The 19,613-nt window shown below is 38.6% G+C and overlaps 2 protein-coding genes across 11 annotated transcripts in view; one reads left to right on the forward strand and one right to left on the reverse strand.

The window, feature by feature from the left end:
- Positions 1–19,613, forward strand: part of PRKRA (protein activator of interferon induced protein kinase EIF2AK2) — a 375,739-nt gene that overhangs the window by 111,071 nt on the left and 245,055 nt on the right. The gene's annotated exons all lie outside the window — the stretch shown is intronic.
- The window catches only part of OSBPL6 (oxysterol binding protein like 6), a 178,171-nt gene that overhangs the window by 67,408 nt on the left and 91,150 nt on the right, over positions 1–19,613 (reverse strand). For 9 of the 10 annotated variants that reach the window (XM_070422667.1, XM_070422668.1, XM_070422677.1 and 6 more), the window contains one exon: positions 9,158–9,413. In XM_070422667.1, the coding sequence (XP_070278768.1) occupies positions 9,158–9,259 (102 nt within the window). In that variant the 5' untranslated portion in view covers positions 9,260–9,413. The remainder of the gene's footprint in view (positions 1–9,157; positions 9,414–19,613) is intronic. The other variant, XM_070422670.1, reaches the window with a different exon arrangement.

The raw sequence follows: 19,613 nt of genomic DNA on the forward strand, positions 1-19,613 counted from the left end.
CTGACTGACGGCCCCACCCCCCCATCGCCCCCCTGCCATTGCTGGTCACCACCGTGTCCCCTCATCACCGTCCCCTCCCTCTGCCCACTGGCATGCGCCTTGGTTGGCCTGGCACCATCTGCTTGCTGGTCGTTCGGCTGTTAGGTCAATTTGCATATTATGCTTTATTATATGAAAGTTTGTACCTCTTATTCACCTTTACCGTTTGCACACATCCCCCCATCTTTCTCTCTTTTGGCAACCATCAGTTTATTCTCTGCATACATGGCTCTGTTTCTGTTTAGTGTTGCTTATTCACTTGTTTTGTGTCTAAATTCTACATATAAGTGAAATCATATAGCATTTGTCTTTCTCTGTCAGACTTACTTCATTAGCATAATACTTTCTAGATCTATACATGCTATCACAATTGGCAAGATTTCATTCTTTTCTTATTGCTGAATTATATTGCATTATATATACAGAGTGGGGTAAAAGTAGGTTTACAGCTGTGAGTATCTGAAGCACAGAGTTTATTTTTGTATTATTACTTATCAATTATTGTATTATTTTCCATACAAACAACTGTAAACCTACTTCTGCCCCCCTCCCCCCTCCTGTATGTACCACATCTTCTTCATCCATTCATCTGTTGATGGACACCTAAGCTGCATCCATGTCTTGGCTATTGTAAATAATGCTGCAATGAACATAGGGGTGTTTTACCTTTTTTAATATATATTTTATTCATTTTTTACAGAGAGGAAGGGAGAGGGATAGAGAGTTAGAAACATCGATGAGAGAGAAACATCGATCAGGTGCCTCTTGCACACCTCCTACTGGAGATGTGCCCGCAACCAAGGTACATGCCCTTGACCAGAATCGAACCTGGGACCCTTCAGTCCGCAGGCCGACGCTCTATCCACTGAGCAAACCGGTTAGGGCTATCTTTTTAAATTACTTCGAATAAATGCCCAGACCATCCACCTTCAGAGGGAAGGCGGGCGGTGGGGAGGGGGAGAAATCAACCAAAGGACTTGTATGCATGCATATGAGCATAACCCATGGACACAGACAGTAGCCGGGTGAGGGCATGTGCTGGGGGGTGGGAGCGGCTGGGGAGAGATCAATGAGGGAAAAAGGAGACATATGTAATACTTTAAACAATAAAGAATATTTTAAGAAAGAATTAAGAGTAAGCCAGTTAGCTCTTACTTCAGGGATACAGTGAAAAGGAGGTTACGTTTTGCATCATACAAACAAGCACACCAACCCTCATGCTGCCATTTACCACATGACTTGGCAACCATGCAACTCTCTCAGCATCAGTGTTCTCCATCTGTAATTTGGGGATGGCAATATCTACCTCAGAAGACACGGCAAGTCACGAAGTTGGCACCCAGTGTATGCATAGTGCTGCCCAGGTGCTGGCACACAGCAGGCACTCAATAAATGGTAGTTAACAACTCAGTTATAACTGCTCTAAGAATAAATGTGTAGGAATCTTGTGCATCCTTATTGCCACAGAAAAATATGTCCAGACATCCTGCAGGTATATGACACCTGGGTGTCCTTTTTGGAATGCATAACAACATGGCCACCGTGTTACCTGGTCAACCCACTAACCGCAGTCAGCACCTTGTGACCAGCACATCAGGATGTACTGAGAAAGCTGACGCAGGGAGTGGAGACAGATGCCCTAGATACTCGCCAGGGGAACAGCATCAGCAGCGGATGGCAAGGCAGACTCTGCATCCTTCTGAATTCCTGTAGCAAACCACATGCACACACTTGCCTGCTGTCTTCTTAATAATTTCCTTCAAGGAATTAATATATTTTTAATAGTATCAAATATTTAAATTACCAAAGCCAGAAGGCCACGACTGAAGAAGCAGAAATTCTACTTTCTCTACAGTAACAATTATCTTGCTCTCATGGAAAGATGGCAGAATTGCATTAATAATAGATCTCCAGATAAAGCACTACTATAATGAATGGAAGTAGAGAGTTTTAGAAATAGTTGCTGGAAAAATTCCACACAGTGCACCTGGAAATCCCTGAAGAGGGGGGAAAAAGTCATCACAATCTTGACTTTTCCTGCACAGAAACATGAAACTCATTAAGAACCAACAGCAATGGCCCCACATTGGACTGGTCTGTTGTTGGAAACTTTGCACTGTAAGAAATACCATGCAGACCCATCAAGTGGTCCATTTAGAGGCCAAGAGTACTTGTGTGACTATGAAGTGGTAAAAGGCATGTGGATAAACAGCTTTTTAAAGTGCATGGTTGCCTTTAAGAACTAGAACCAGATCTTACTGGGGATGTGCTCCTCACCTGTACTGTCAACACTCACAGACATATAAGGAGATCACAGGAAACCCCAGCAACTACCATCACACTTCTTTATAGCAATTACAAACGCATGACCAATAATGGGGACAAATACCAAGCCACTTTAAGAGCCAAGGCTCCAGAACATGTAGGGTTAATTTAAAAGGCAAGAGAACAATTCCAGAGGACTTAAAATGATCACTGAAGTCAAGTTAATTTGTGATTTTGAACAAGGCTATTAAAATGACCCAAAACAAATATTTTCAATATGATAACCAATAACATAACTTTGATAACACTAGCAAAATACCTCCCCTAATAATCCTATACACGTCTACTTAACATTTACGTATGTATATTTGAGTTAGAGTTGGTTAGTTTTGATCACCCTTATAAACTCAGAGCAGATATATTTATGATTTGCCCATATGCACTCACAAATATTTGCTGAATGAAAAAGTGAATAAGTATGTGTTGTAATATATTCAGTGTCTAAGTTCCCACTTTCCCACGAACATGCTTAAATTATCATGAGATAAATACAGATACTTTAGAGGACAAGCAGTGGTCTTATTGCCACAGACATCTGCCTCAGAGCCTCAAAGATAGTTTTAAAAATTTGTTCTAAGTTTCCCATGTGAGATATTCTTTATATTCATTAACTTTTAAAGCTTATACAAAGCAGTTTTGTAGACTTACGGTCATTCCGGATGATGTTTATATAGGCCTAATGAAACACCTAAAAATGTATTTGGTAAGAGAAGACCAGGGTGAAGGGGGAGGAGGTGGTCAGCAGTTGTCAAATTATAGGTACATCCTGAAGGTAGAACCAACAGGATTCACTGAGGGTGTGGAAGTGGCATGTGAGAAGAAGAGAGAAGTCAAGGGTGACTCCTGGGCAAGGTTTTTGGCCTGACCAAATGAAAGAACAGAGTCTGTTTACTGAAATGAAGAATTTTGGGAAGGAGTAGTTTTGAGAGAAAAATTAGGAGTTCAGTTTGGAACATGCTAAATTTAAAATGCCTTTTTAACATCCAAGTGGAAATCACCCTTAGTCTCCTAAATATTACTGTGGTTGACTTGATATCCAAGATCACTGTTGGCAAATTCAAGTGTTTTCAGGGGCCAGGCAGGAAACACAAATAAGTACTGAAGTACAATAAGGAGAGGTGGGGCTGCTGCTATAGACAATAATATCATATATAATCAATGATATTGTAATAACTATGTACAGTGACAGATGGTTACTAGACTTATTGGGGTAATCAGTTGATAAAATATACAAATGTTGAATCACTATGTAGTACACCTGAAACTAACAGAATATTGCATGTCAATCATAATTAAAAATAAAATATGGATATTTACAAAAAGAAAATAATAAGGAGAGGTAGAGACAAAAGCTGATCAGAGAGTAATGTCCCATCTAAGGAGGAACATTACCATTTCCAGTGTTGCCATTTGGAACTTGGGCCTAGTGTTCCTAGACCTTCCAATTTCTTGATGGAAGAAAGAATCTGAATTTTTTACATCCATTACTTGGGGAAATAGAATAAATTCCACAATGTACAAAATTCTAGAAGTACTCAGTTAAATAAAGTTCTAACCACAGACTTTATTGGTGTCCTTAATTTATTAGTATACATTGCAAAGAAAGATTGTGATTAGCATTTCTCTAACTTACTTGACAACTGAATCCTTTCTTCATGCAATAGCTCAAGGGACGAGTTTTCCTTGGTGCATACATGGGAAATGCTTATTTATGCATAAGTCATACATGTCTAATCAACTCCTTTATTTCCTTTTTGAAAATTTTAGTACATATATTACTTGCAGCTTATGAGTCATAGTTGATCACACACACACACACACACACACACACACACACACAGCTAATTTTGTGAGACGTTCTAACATCTAATGGCCAAAATATAAATGTAGCATTTATTAGTCTTCCAACTTGTTAAATACTGAGTGGAGTCTTGACCTTCTCATTGATGAAGAAACACTGAGTGAAATCACAGGAACACTTAATAATGTTATTTCCCAACTTCTCTCTCTTCTTCACCTGTTGGGCTACAGAATTTAGAGAGAGGAAGGACAGCCAGTTCCTACTACATATTTGGCAAACGTTCTTTGTTTTCCTTATCTACGAGGAAGGAAGCTGGGAGAAGACAAATAAATCTGGAATGGAAGTTTTGTAATAAAAAGACAAGACTAATATTGTTGCAGGTCTTTAAAAATATTCTCTAGGATACACTAAAACATTTGAGGTGCAAGGCTCATCTCTGAAGAATTAGAGTGTGTAGTCTGTAAAAGAGCTCACAGTACAGAATATTTATATATATATATATCACATATTGTCAAAAAGTTCCATAAAAGTTTAGAGGAGGGAAAGGGCAATGTGGGTTTGAGGGGCCAGTGGAAGTGTCCCATGAGCCAGTCCTTGAAGCATAGGTAGGTATCAGGTTGAGAGTGGGATGGTAGGAATTCCATGCAGGAAAGACAAGGCCAGAGAAAGAGATATGGCACTTTTAGGAACCGTGAGCAGGTAAGACTGTACAGGTTGGGAGGAAAATGGGACACTGAGGCTGGATTAGTTCATGGTGGTTACTGAATACCAAGTAAGAAAATATGGCCTTAATTGTGTAGATAGCTAAGAGTCTTTGAAGGATTCTGAGCATGAATCTGCCGTATTCAGGGAATTTGATCTTGTGAGGCCATGGGGAGAAGGTGAGACAAGAGTACTCTGCAGGATCCTGGGTTGAGGTGATGAGAGTCCAGGCTAAGGAGTGAACAGTAGGAATAGAAAGAAATTATGATATTTGGAGAAAATAATCAATAGAACTTTTTAACCTTTTGAATGAGAGAGAGGTAAAGTGGAAAGGAATGGCTTTGACCTTAGGTCAATAACAGAATGATTATCCCAATAGCAAACTGTTCACACATATTGATTTAAGGTGGCAGTGGTACATTTAAGTAGAAATGCCCAACTGATTAATTAGTAATGTAGGGCTAGAACATGGGAAGGAGAGACAAATAAAGTACACTAAGGCATTGCTGTATTCTCAGCTATGTGCTAGATTAGGGGTCCTCAAACTTTTTAAACAGGGGGCCAGTTCACTGTCCCTCAGACCGTTGGAGGGCCGGACTATAGTTTAAAAAAAAACCTATGAACAAATTCCTATGCACACTGCATGTATCTTATTTTGAAGTAAAAAAACAAAATGGGAACCATTACAATATTTGTATTTGCATGTGGCCCGCGGGCTGTAGTTTGAGGACCCCTGTGCTAGATCCTTTACCTGTATGTTCAATTTAGGAGAGAAATAGGGATGTATTTTGCAATTTGGCACCATCTGCCAAATTGCCAGTCAAATCAGGAGAATGGTAACATTCAATGAAGACTAATTCATCACAATTTCTCTATGTCCCTTCACTATGAAAACAGTCATCACACAAAAACAAATGCCTATAAAAATACTATCATATCACATCACAGGATCACTGAAAATCCTGATTTCCACAAGTCAATATTGCATTCTAGGAAGTAATTGAGATAGGAGGGAAAAAACAGAACTGTAATTGTTCTTTCTTTCCTTCTTTCCCTTGAGAAAGATGAAAAGACACAAAACAGGAGGCAGGAAGGAACCAGAGGAGAAAGTATCTGGGAGAGTTCCCACTTGCTGAGGTAAACAGGAATGAAAGCAAACTCTTTCCTTATACAATAATAAACATTTGAGCACTGTCTCCTAGTTTCCTAGAATTCATTATCTATTTATGAACAGGCTAGAGGCCTGGTGCATGAAAATTCATGCACTGTAGGGGGGGGGTCCCTCAGCCCGGCCTGCCCCCTTCTCACAGTCCAGGAGCCCTTAGGGGCGGGAGGCAACCCCAGCAATCAGGGGAAGGTGATGCCCCCATCACACCTTTGCTGATGCCACTGCCGGCAGTGCAAGCCTTGGCCAGTCCTGGTTACCTGAGCCTTGGGTGGCCCTGGGTGGTTGGGCATCCTCCATCTGAGGCTTGCCTGCACCTCATACCGGCCCTGCACGGCTGAGGGGCCTGAGGGACTCTGGAGGCAGGTGCCCTGGTGGGGCTGAGGGGATTGGGAGCTGCCATCTTTGAGGGCATGGCAGTCAATTAGCATATTCCCTCCTTATGGGCTGTGGGCACCGAAATTTTTGAGGGCGTAGAAGTCAAATAACATATTCCCTCCTTATTGGCTGTGAGTGCTGCCATCTTTGAGGGCAGGGCAGTCAATTAGCATATTCCCTCCTTATTTGCTATGGGCGCTGCCATTTTGTGACAGCATGAGGGTCAATTAGCATATTCCCTCTTTATTAGATAGGATTACTTTATCCCATCGTACACCTTTCCATGCACAGGCCAGCTGGGAGTCACACATTCCACCTTCAAACTCCCTCTGGCAGACCAGCCTCAGTTTTTCTTTGTTTTGCAAGCTAGTCCTGGAGCTCAGGTGCAACAGGCAGATCAACAATGATGACAGATGGTTCTATGGCAGTCATCAGTTTTCCATTTACCACAATGCTCCAGGGTGAGCTGGGTCTATCCCTTCTTTCCTCCAGCTGCCAGAAAGGCCATGCTGCTAAAAATGTCTCTCCATTTAAATGCCCAAGGCACGAGGAAAATGGAGAAGCCATAACAAGAAAGGATGAAGGAGCAGGTGACAGGTAGACTAAAATGGATAAATATAGAAAACATCTTCTCCACATGCAGTGGTTATTTAATATAAATGTTTTCATTCATGGTACTCTTAATTTACTTTACAAATGCAATGCAATAAACATTATAACTGTGTGTAATCACAGATTTACTTAATAGTATAACTGTTTCTAATAAATAGAATGTAGATCTCCTCTTTGAACTCTATAATAAAGGACAGCAATGTCAAAATTCCCTAAGATCCATAGCAGAGTATCTGTTTAGAATCTGCAAAAGATATAAACATAACGAATCCCTGATTCTTATAGATTTTCCTGGAATCTCTTGCTGAAGTGGGAGAGGGAGAGCTGGGAGGGTTTGTAGACTGAATGTTCTCCAAGGAACAAGCCCAGAAGTGAATTCAGCCCTAGCCAGTTTGGCTCAGTGGATAGAGCGTCGGCCTGCTGACTGAAGGGTCCTGGGTTCCATTCCGGTCAAGGGCACATGCTCGGGTTGTGGGCTCGATCCCCAGTAGGGGACATGCAGGAGGCAGCCAATCAATGATCCTCTCCCATCATTGATGTTTCTATCTCTCTCTCCCTCTCCCTTCCTCTCAGAAATCAATAAAAATATATTTAAAATAAATAAAAGAATGAAATCACATCTGGAACTGGCTCAGGCCCAGGTCTATATATGGACAACTGAATAAGTGATGTTTATACTTCTAGAAACCAGTATATATATATATATATATATATATATATATATATATATATATATATTTTTTTTAAATTTAAATTCTTCATTGCTTAAAGTATTACATATGTCTCTTTTTCCCCCTATGGACCTCTCCCCAGCTGCTCCCACCCCCACAGCACATGCCCTCACACCCCTACTGTCTGTGTTCATTGGTTATGCTTACATGCATGCATACAAGTCCTTTGGTTAATCGCTTAACCAACCCCCAACCAAAACTCTCCTGACTTCCCACTAAGATTGGACAGTCTGTTCGATGCTTCTCTGTTTCTGGATCTATTTTTGTTCATCAGTTTATATTGTTCATTATATTCCACAAATGAGTGAGATCATGTGATATTTATCTTTCTCTGACTGGCTTATTTTACTCAGCATAATGCTCTCCAGGTTCATCCATGCTGTTGCAAAGGTTAAGAGTCTTTTTTTTTTTACAGCAGCGTAGTATTCCATTGTGTAGATGTACCACCATTTCTTAATCCACTCATCTGCTGATGGGCACTTGGCTGTTTCCAAATCTTAGCTATTGTAAATTGTGCTGCTGTGAACATAGGGATGCATATATCCTTTCTGATTGGTGTCAGGCAATATATTTTGAACACATAAAATAGGAGGGAAAAACCCTTGTAAGAATGTTTACTAATTGAATGTCCTCCTAAAGAAAAGATTCTATAAAAAGTTAACAACACTGGCTTACTGTGAACTTCCAGTTACACAACAAAAATCCTATCACAGATAATATTATAATGGTAACTAGTAATACAGAGACAAGGACTGGACAAAACAATCACCTGTTTGACAATGAAGACAATTCATATGACTAATCCCCACACTCTGACTGTGGAATAGCCACTGAGGTAGCAACGAATTAACTCCGTAAACAAAAATAACTTACCGAGTTGGCTCACTGGGATAATTAAGCAACAATAATTCACTTTCTCTGTTGACTTTAAACATTCTCTGAGTTTTTACTGCCCTTAATATCGTTGATACTACAATTTTATTTATAATCTAATTCTTGAATTTGTTACCAGATTCCATGAAACACCAAACAGAAGTTAGTGCTTTGCGACCAGTGAGAGTTATTGGAAGGAGACCCTTGTCTTTCTATCTCCACAGATGAAGAGAGGGAGAGCACAACATTCCAGGTCCAATAGCTGGCTCCTGCCTCGAGGTGCAGAATGGGAAAATTCTCCAGGGCTTTTAGCTACCCTTCCTGTGCTCTACGCTCTAAGAAAGGATCCTAAATAACAGAAAAGCAAGAGCAGGATCCTCTATTCCAGGTAGATCTACAGAAATCAGTGAGTTTTCCTGTGGAATAAAAATCTTCATAACAAAATTTCAGAATGAATTAGCAACCCCATCATATCCTAATGATACTGTGTTTGCATAAAATAACAAAATGCACTTTATACTCTTCTCTTACCTGTCTACTCTCTCTTTGGGAGGATGTTGAAGAGGAGGCACTTCTATGGGTTGGAGTAGATGTTTTATGAGCCGGAGATATGCCCTTCTCATCTGAACTCATAGCTGCGGTTGGAGTCTAGTCGCGTGCACTTAAGGTCATCCCAATTGTGTCTCAAATTCAGACAAAGAAGTAGGTGAATTTTTGGCTTCAGTCCATTTCACGAATCAGGTTGGACTAGGAAAGAGAAGGTAAATATTGAAGGCGTCCAAAACATCTGAAAGCAAAACAAACAAATTATAACTTATGTAAATTTATATTTAGGAAAAATACTAAAATGTTAGTGAGAGGAAGAATTCTGACACATTAGGAAATATTTCTTCCTCTAGATTTTTAAGGTGGAGACGAAAAGTGTTAATGTGTAACAAAAGTCTGTCCAAAAGGAAAGTGAGAAGAAACTATATGCTAAAGTCACACTTTTCTCTGGTAGTCTTTGTTTTATTTATTTATTTATTTAAAATATATTTTTACTGATTTCAGACAGGAACGGGGAGGGAGAGAAACATCAATGGTGAGAGAGAATTATCGATTCACCACCTCCTGCACATGGGAATCTACCCACAACCTGGACATATGCCCTGACAGGGAATTGAACCATGACTTCCTGATTCATAGGTCAATGCTCAATCACTGGGCCATGAAAGCCAGGCTGTAATCTCTTTGTTTTAAAGCAGAGCTATGCGCTGGGCCCTCATGTCCAAGTACATCAGTTTTTTCCCTCTGAAATTTAATTTCCCCTGCCCAATGGGTTATAATAAGAGCTCATTCCATGCTTGTCTCCAGTTCAGTTATTTCATGTTTGTGATGATCAAATCCAACATAAGACAGTGAGTCACAAAAGGCAAAAGGGCTCCTGTTTTTTTGTGTATCATGTGATCCAGCCATTAGAAAGGATGAAGTAATACATATATCCACGGTTATTTGTGCCCAAGTCTACAGCACACCTATATATGACTTTCTCAACACAACAATCAACAGGATTGAAAGCATCCACAGGTTGACAGGCAGGTCCCAGAACTGGGGTAGTGCTAGGAGTTGCTTCACTTATCCACAGCCAAGGACCACTTCATTTTTCATTTAGATTCATATAAGGAAAATCTGCATTGTAGTACTAGGGCTAAAAACGGTTCAACTGGCAACAGAGGTTGCTAAAAGAAGTCATTTTAAAGGTAATCATGACAGTGTGAGATGAAATGCTAACACACCAATCTGTGACTCAAAACATTGACCATTAAAATGAACTTCATCCTCTTCTAAGAGGATGAAAGGCCAAGTTCTAGCCCCTATCTTAATGCTTATACTCCTTGAAAGTACTCACCCAAGTTTTTTTGGAGCTAACAGAAATGCAAAGAGCTGCAGAGCTCTTTCCTAGTTTTGGAGCTAATAGAAATGTAAAGAACTTATTCTTGGCTCAAGATAAGTTTCATTTGGTATTGACAAAAGGTAGTCATAAATTGACACTTAAATAATCATCTAATCCTTTTTTTAATGAAAGCAGTCTAATAAGTGTGACTAAAATTTCTCAAGCCAAGCTCTGCTGCCAGCAACCAGAAAGCAAGAACACTGCTCAGATCCTTAATTTTAAGCACTTCACTTTCTGGTCCAAGATGTTTTACAAGTAAACGCTGACACTTGAGCTGAAAGTATGGAGGTTCTGTGATGTGCTCAAGTGCCCCCAAGGGATGAGGTTGAGACAACCAAACTCATTAAATTGTTATCCATTTGGAAGTAAATCCAATCTAAGCTACATCAAGGGCCAACATTTCCTCTGTGGCACTGTTGTTTTTTCTTAACCACATCCGACTTCACTTTCTGATTAACAATAATGCTAAAATCTTGGTTTTTGTTTTAACTAAAAATGACATTTTCAGGGTAAGTTGTCTGTGATGAAAGAGCAACATTTTGGTTGAATCATAGGTATGAATATCTATAATAATATCAAGAATGAAGAAAAGGTGGAAGAAGTTAATCCATTCCAAGAATCGTTTTTGAGATTGTTGTTTTTTCTATTAATTTTTATTTTTAAAAAAAGATTTCAAGTACCTAATAAAAGGTTGAATGGGATCAAAATGCATTACAAGAGGAAGTATGAACTCTGTTATCAGCTTGCATCTACTTATTCTTTATTCTTAGAGTGTAAGAATGGCTGTGACATTTTAAAAAATAGTTATTTCATCTCTATCCAAGCACATTTTCAGGAATTGCCTATTCTACACCCAAAAGAGACCATAGATTTAAAGTCAACACCAACATAATTTTTATACTCAATGAGAAAAGTATTGTAGCTGGAAATAACATCATTATGAAAGATGAATATCTAATTTTTCTGTCTCATCATTCCTTCTTATCAATGGGATCATTATAATGGTTTCTAGGTACTGTACCATTTGCATTTACACTAAGTAACATAAAATTCTAATTTAGGGCCCTGGCCAGTATGGCACAGTTGGTTGGAACATTGTCCCATATATTGAAGGGTTGTGGGCTCGATTACCACTTAGGCACATACTTAGGTTGCAGTTTCAGTCCCAGGTCGGGGCACATATGGAAGGCAACAAGTTGATGTTCTCTCTCACACTGATGTTTCTCTCTCTCCCTCTTTTTCTAAAAATCAATAAGTATATCCTCAGATGAGGATTAAAAAAATTCAGATTAATGACCCAGGGACCTAACTAAATCAAAGGGTGGCAGAAAAGACTCCTAGAACTTGCTCTTCATAGGCACCATAACTTGTATGTGTTCAGAAACACATTTGAGACTGGGGACTAGTTAGCCTGAGCTAAGTTGTGATGTGGTAGCACAACTGCAAAATCTCAAGTCTTTACAAGAAAGGTTTATTTCTTACTCATTTACAAGTCCTTTATAGGTCAGCTGCAGCCATGTTCTGTATCCTCTTCATCCAGGCTGAAGGAGCAACCCCCACGCCACGTGAAGGGGGAAGGAGCCATGGCAGAACCATGAGATAGTTCTGAATGCCTTTGCTTGAGGTGGCACATGTTACTTTCACTCACATTTTATTGGCCAAAGCAAGTCATGTGGCCAAACTGAGGTCAATGATGCATAAAAGTATAATCCCCCCAAAGGGGGAGGCAGTGAAGAGTAGTGAACAAAAACATAATCTACTATATTTACCATAGAAAGATTAAAAGTATGGATGAAAATATTTAAATTGACTCGTTTTATCACATAGTAATAACAATGGTTAATATTTTGATTCTGCTTTAACCAAAGTAGGAGAATAATGTGCATATTACCTATAATATGCTTTCTTTTATCAACAATATATCGGTAACAGTCTTCCTTATGAACAAAGAAACTTCAATATCACCACTCTTAATCACTACATATTAGGCACCACACAGATATACCACAATACATTTAACCTTTCTTGTACTGGGATATTTAGGTTGTATTCAGTATATTTTGAAACAATGAGATTTATCATGGAAGAGTTTGTAATAACTCCATATTCACTTTCTGATTATTGTAAAAACGAGCTTCTTTGTTGATTTCAATACTTTTTTGCTTTATTTGGTATTATCTGCTCTGTTTTCAAGTGGTAAATGAAATGTGTCCGTTCTTTTATATTTAAACTTTCTACATCATTCTGTTCTTCTAGTAATGATCATGTTGGATTACTTTTTAAAAAATCTAATTTTAGTGAAGTTTTTCCCATTTCCATTTAATGTCATAACTAATAGTTACCCCTGGATATGATTTTATACTTCTTACTTTTGGGTTCTTCTCTGTTCCTTTAAAGCTGGATATCTTTTTAAATAATCTGCCTTTCCTTATAATATTAATTTAATATGGTTCTAATCAACCTTTATATTTGCCATTAGTTTGGAAGATACAACTTCCCTTTTAAAGTTCTACTTGTTTTGCTTTAAGCTTTTCTAAGTCATGATGGAACCATCGGTCTGTGTCTAAATCAAGAGTAAAATGGTATCTTATGAGTCTTCCCCCACCCACTAACCCACCCCATCCCCCACCCAAATCAAAATATTCTCCTCCCATCTTCATCGCAGCCTTAATGACTTAATCTGGAGTTTTACAGAATTACTCTTGGGATTCTACAGCAAAAGATCCCACATTTTTGGTTGGAGCACTGGGATCTCAAAGTGAGAATAAACTGTAAGAAAAGCGAAGTATTTTCGTCCTTTTCTCAAAGGCCTCCTTTTCTGCAAGTACAGCTGAGGTTTGCCATAAGACCTGGCTCAATCAAGATTTTCCTCAATTTGGAATATCAGCTTCATAAAATTAGGGTATAATTCTCCATAGATTAATTCTAATATTAATCTGTAATATTAGATTCTGTTTTAAGTAGTGTTTGGGTTATGAATGGTTTGTCTTTTTCAAGTCACCTGGGGCAGGGCATTCCTATCAATTGATTTTATCAATGCAAATGTCACTGTACTGCTGGGCAGAATAAATTAGTTTTCCATCAAGATCATCATTAGAACAAAGAATGTCTATTGTCATTATATATTAAAGTTCTTTTTTCTAAGAGAGGGTAGGCAATCTTTTGTATTTTTCAGGTCATTAACTCATGGGTAAGAAAAAGGAAATCAAGGACTAATTTCAAGAAGATAAGCATGAGATGGAAGTGTAAAATCTGATAAACATTTTCCTACAACAAAATGACTAAAAGGATTAAACAAATTAAAAAGACCATTAATACTTACACTAGGGAACGGTGGCCACCACATGTCATAAAATCTAAGGACTCACTTCATTCAGGGATCAAGTGAGGATATCTGAAACCACATAGGACTCCCCATTTCAAGACAGTGAAGTGATGTGATAGGAAGAAAATCTGGCAACTCCACCAATTTCCCCCAAAGATGAGAGGCATAAGGAAAAGGCTCCCCACATGTTAAGTGTTTTCTGAGACCATGGAGGCAGAGCAAGTAAGCGGCCCTGTCTTGCCCTTCGCTGCCTTCTTCAGTCTTGGCTTCGGAAGAGCACCGTGGACATGTCTCAACGCACCCCCAAAATACAGTCTCCCTTTCCCAGGCTGCCTTCTGGTGCAGTCATTTATAAAACTAAAAAGAAAAAGTATACAGAGAGACAAGTTTTCTGATTGTGAATGACCAAGATTCCTCCCCACTCTCTTAAGGTGCTTTACTAAATAATGAAATAGACAAACCTACATTCTACAAACCTACATTCTACCTCCAGGGTGAATTGTAAAAGGAGGATTTGAATGTTAACCAAGTAACATGAAGGGAGCCAAGGATAACTGGCACAAATAATCTTTTGACAAAGAGCAGATCTCAAAGAAAAATGTTTTAAAAAAATGTGTGTCAATAAAGCACTATGGAAAATTATTCCCCTAAAAGGAGAGAAAATTATTATGTGCAAGAGATAGATGAGGGCTTATTTGGAATATTAATTCTAGCAAAAGACAAAGAGCTTTAGAGTACAAATGCTTTACACATTTGCAAAATTTTTATAAAAAATGGAATCTTTGAATATGATAAGATAGACTCAGATGCAATTGAAACTGGCATAGGTAAGAAACTAAGGAAACAAATAATGACACCACATTTAAATGCAGTAATTAAAATGATATTAATGAAGCGCAGAATGATTCTGCAGAAAAATCTAGTCATATATAGATTAGAAAGATGAAACTGAGGAAATTATCTTGCAAACAGAAAAAAGGCAGGAAAAAGTAAACCTTCATATTTTAAGTTCAAGGGTCATCATCTACTCATAAAATGGCATGCAATTATTTATTTTTGGAGTTTCTATTTAATATTTTTGGACTGCTGTTAACCCTGGGTAACTGAAACCATGGAAAGCACAAAACCATGGAGGGGGAGGGGGTGCTAATGTACATATTTTTAAAAAGAAAACATAAAAAAGATATGGGTTTCATAAACCATTAAGTAACAACCAAGTTTTTAAAATTACTATAAAGAGACAATGTTAATTATGTATGCCTACAATTCAAATGATACACAGGGAAAGCACTTCCTTGCTGTACAAATTACATAAAACTATGCCAAAATGTGACTTGACTCAAGAGGGAAAATGGTTCCTCACTATACCTGGGGCATTGCCATTTCAGATATAAGTAAAAGCCTCGTACAGCAAAGGTTTTCCCTTCCCTTAGGTGACATTGATTCTAGTTTCCTCCAGTAATTTAAGAATTCATTGTTCTACTTATTTAGTTGTAACTTTTCATATGGAAGTTTCCCTGAAAGTCAGCTTAAATCAGCCATTTTCAAATACCACACTAATCTCTGTTAAGTTAGAATGTGATAATGTCTTTATTAGAAAACTATAATTTGAGCTGATATATTTTCTAATTAGGACATTGGCCCCTAGATTTAATAATTATATATTCTTCCCAATCTAGTTTTAATTTTGTACTTAGTATGATTTTGCACTTTAGATTCCAGAAATATGGTCCAACTCTTACCTCCTGTTTTAGGGTTTGCTGGCGCTTGGGCATTATGCATTGAATTGTTCTCAGAACTGAATCTTCAAAAAATTATTGTTAGAAGATATCAGGGAATACTTCTTATCCTGAACAATCAAACTACCACTTATACTGTTTCCCCAAGTAATCCTTCTTCTCTGGACATCTGCTCATTTTATACTTAACAAAGCATAAGTGGCCTTACAAAAAATTACAGAGTAATAAGACAGCACAGTAAAAACATCATTTGAGGTCAAAGTCCTAAGAAGAAAGTACCACCTCCTTCCCAGCTATCTCTATCGTGCCAGAGAAAAAATACCAATAAAAATAACAGGCTCTTTCTATGTGCCAGTCCTGGATGCCAAGTACTTTTCATCCACTCTCAGTAACTCTCCTATTATTCAGTATACAGGCAGGGAAAATAGGGCTTAGATGGCTTATTAAATCTATTTGACAGATTTTTTCACTGCACTTTACCCTTGATTTACTAATAAATCAATGAATAAACTAAGCAACAAATCAGGTTTTTTAGGTTATGGTACATGACTTATGGCATACAAAACTAACTTACAGAGGTTCTTAATCTGGGATTCATGGACAGCTTTAGAACATTCTTTAAACCCCAGAAATATGAAAAGCGGTGGATATACATGCATCATATTTTCCTAGGGAAATATTCAATAGCTTTCATCACATTATCAAAAGGTATCCTTGTGAGTTTATATTTCTAAAATGATTGTTACCAGCACAGGTTAAAAAATAGCCATGGGTATAAAAGCTGTACAACGTATTTACTATAAAGAGATCATATAACATTTGATTTTGATGGGAGCATGTGCCATGAATTCTTGACAAGGCCATTTGGATACCATCACTCAGTAATTTTACCAGTGCTAATTTTCTAAGATTTTTCCAGCCACTGTTTTATTCATCACTTTGTTTCTGACCCTTGCTAACATGTTTTGCAAGGAAGCTTTGGTACTGTCATAATTCATATTTTAACAGGAAAAATAATATTTGGAAATACGGTTCCCATGACTGATAATAGGTACTGGTGATCAGCAGAGAGCAAAGAGTTTTTAACAACAATAAGAAATATTTTTTAAAAAGTCTCTGCTTTGTGACCTTAAATAACAATTCATAAATCCATGTTGAGTGTGTAGACTCTTACTGGGGTACCGGTGACTTACATAACAGCACACATCCTCAACAGCAATTTCCTATCAAAACAATAGCTTCTGTGCTGATTTGAGTTATGCTGAAGAATTGGCCAAAGGAGGCAGAATGGCATAGGCTAAAAATGTTCCTGAATTACCCTATTAGATTGCTGGTGGGAATGTAAAATGGTGTCACTGCTATTGAAAATGGTATGGAAGTTTCTCAAGATATTAAAAATAGAATTACCATGTGATCCCGTAATTCCAATTCTTGGTATTTACCCAAGGGAATTTAATGCATGGATTTGAACAGATGTCTGTATACACATTGTTTATAATATCCAAAAGGTGAAAGCAACCCAGATAAATGGATAAACAAAATGTGGGATAGTCATACAATGGGATATTATTCAGCCTTAAAAAGTATGAAAATTCTGACACGTGGTACAACATGGATGAATCATGAAGACATTATGCTAGGTGAAATAAGCCAGACACAAAAGGACAAATACTGTATGCTTCAACTTATCTGAAGTACCTAGAGTAGTCAAATTTATAGAGACAGAAGTAGAAGGGTGGTTGCCAGGGTCTGTGAGGAGGAGGGCATGGCGAGTGCATGTTTAATGCATACAGAGTTTCAGTTTGGAAGATGAAAAAGTTTTGGAGATGGAAGGTGGCTGTCTTAGTCCATTCAGCTGCTGTAACTAATTACCATAGACTGGGGCTTTATAAACAAATATTTATTTCTCACAGTTCTAGGGGCTGGCAAGTCCATGACCATGGCACCAGCAGATTCAGTGTCTGGTAAGAACCTGCTTCCTGGTTCATAAATGGCCATCTGGTTGCTGTGTCCTCACATGGTGGAAGGCAACAGGGATATCTCTGAAGTGTCTTTTATAAGGGCACTAATTCCATTCATGAGAGCTCCACCTTCATGATCTAATCCCTTCCCAAAGGCCCCCACCTCTTAATAGAATCACCTTGGGGGTTAGGATTTCAACATATGAATTTTGGGAGGAAACAGACATTCAGACCATAGTGGTGGCGGCTACAGAACAAAGTGAATATATTTAATGTTGTTGAACTATACACTTCAAAATGGTTAAAACGAGCTCAGCTGGTTAGAGAGTCATCCCAATATGCTAAGGTTGCAGGTTCGATCCCCCCAGTGCAAGCACATATAAGAATCAATCAATGAATGCATAGAGAACAAGAAAAAAAATTCCTATATAATAAAACCCTAATATGCAAATCAACCAAACGGCTGAACGACTAGTCGCTGTGATGTACACTGACCACCAGGGGGCAGACCCTCAATGCAGGAGCTGCCCTCTGGTGGTCTTGTGCTCCCACAGGGGGAGTGCTGCTCAGCCAGAAGCCAGGCTTATGGCTGGCAAGTGCAGCGGTGGTGGCAGGAGCCTCTCCCTAAGCTGGCAGTAGGACATCCCCTGAGAGGTCCTGGACTGTGAGAGGGTGCAGGCCGGGCTGAGGGATAAATCCCCCCCCCCCCGCCCCCGCTCACCCAGTGCATGAATGTTGTGCACCAGGCCTCTAGTGAATGCATAAATAAGTGGAACTACAAATCAATGTTTCCCTCTCTCTTCCTATCTTTCTCTATAAATGAATAAATGTTTTAAAAAATGGTAAATTTTATGTACATTTTACAACAATAAGAAATTTCCTGTATTATCAGCTATTATAACTTTTATAACATGCAGGCATTAATATTATGCTACTTTGTGCTTAGGTTTCATCTTCTTTATAAAATCTTCCCTATTTTATTAGACAGAATTGTCACTTTAATATGTATTACTTCTATACTTATGCATACATATATTATTGAATGAGCATTATACTATGCTTTTTTTGTATTGATTCTGTGTAATTTTTGAAGATGGGGACTCTATCACTTTCATTACTGTAGTCTAATGTCATGGGCCACAAAAACCACTCATATTGTTTACTGGGCTTACCATTTTAGTTAAGACTTGAGTTTTCTGTCATATCCAACAAGAACAGATGATTGTGCTCACAAGCTGCCTGTAGATAACCACCCTCATGTCAGTTCTTTGGTTTTACTATATTTTCTCAAAGACAAACCAAAATAACCCAAATGATTTGCAGACTGGAGTTCCCTACCTGTTCAGTAGCCAGCTGAAGAGAAAGACTATACAAAGTTCAACATTCCCAAAAGAAAACCTCTTAGTTGTCCTCAAATAAAGACACACACCCCCATCCCCAGGCTGCTAATGGTACTCTAGAGGCCTGGGCCATTATTAGGTTCTGTTCTCCTGGTGCCAAGTTGTACATTAGGATTAGGAATAGAGGCAGCAGGCAGCAGCATAATTCTTTCAAAACACCACTAATGGGCTAGCCTGGTTGCACAGAATTACTGCACCTGCCACCTACCTAATTTACTAGCCATTATCTACCGAATCACAGATATTTCATGGTCAGGAACCTTAAGCAGAATTTTTTAAAAATGTCATCCCTCCAGAATGGCAATGTTATGCAGACCTTTACATATCAGGGTGCCCATAATTCAACTTACTTTGGGCATCCACAATAAGTATTGGTTTCAATTATGCTCATTCATTGTCACAGGAGGAAGGAACAGCTGACAGTAACTGAGGATCTACTGTCAGGCCCCAGGTTCTTCAGCATTTGATTAAAATGTGGTCATCTGCGCACACTCTCAGGGTGAGTGCACCAGCTCAGGAGACCACCATGTGCATCTCTCCCTAGCTCAGCTTTCAGAGACGTCCCCTTGGGAACTTGAAATTAGCCATGTAAATTAGCACTTTATTTTTGAGACCCTATTTTTAAACAC

The sequence above is a fragment of the Myotis yumanensis genome, unplaced genomic scaffold (assembly GCF_028538775.1).
Source record: "Myotis yumanensis isolate MYYU_CA2020_CCGP unplaced genomic scaffold, mMyoYum1.0.hap1 SCAF_8, whole genome shotgun sequence".
Lineage (NCBI taxonomy): Eukaryota > Metazoa > Chordata > Mammalia > Chiroptera > Vespertilionidae > Myotis > Myotis yumanensis.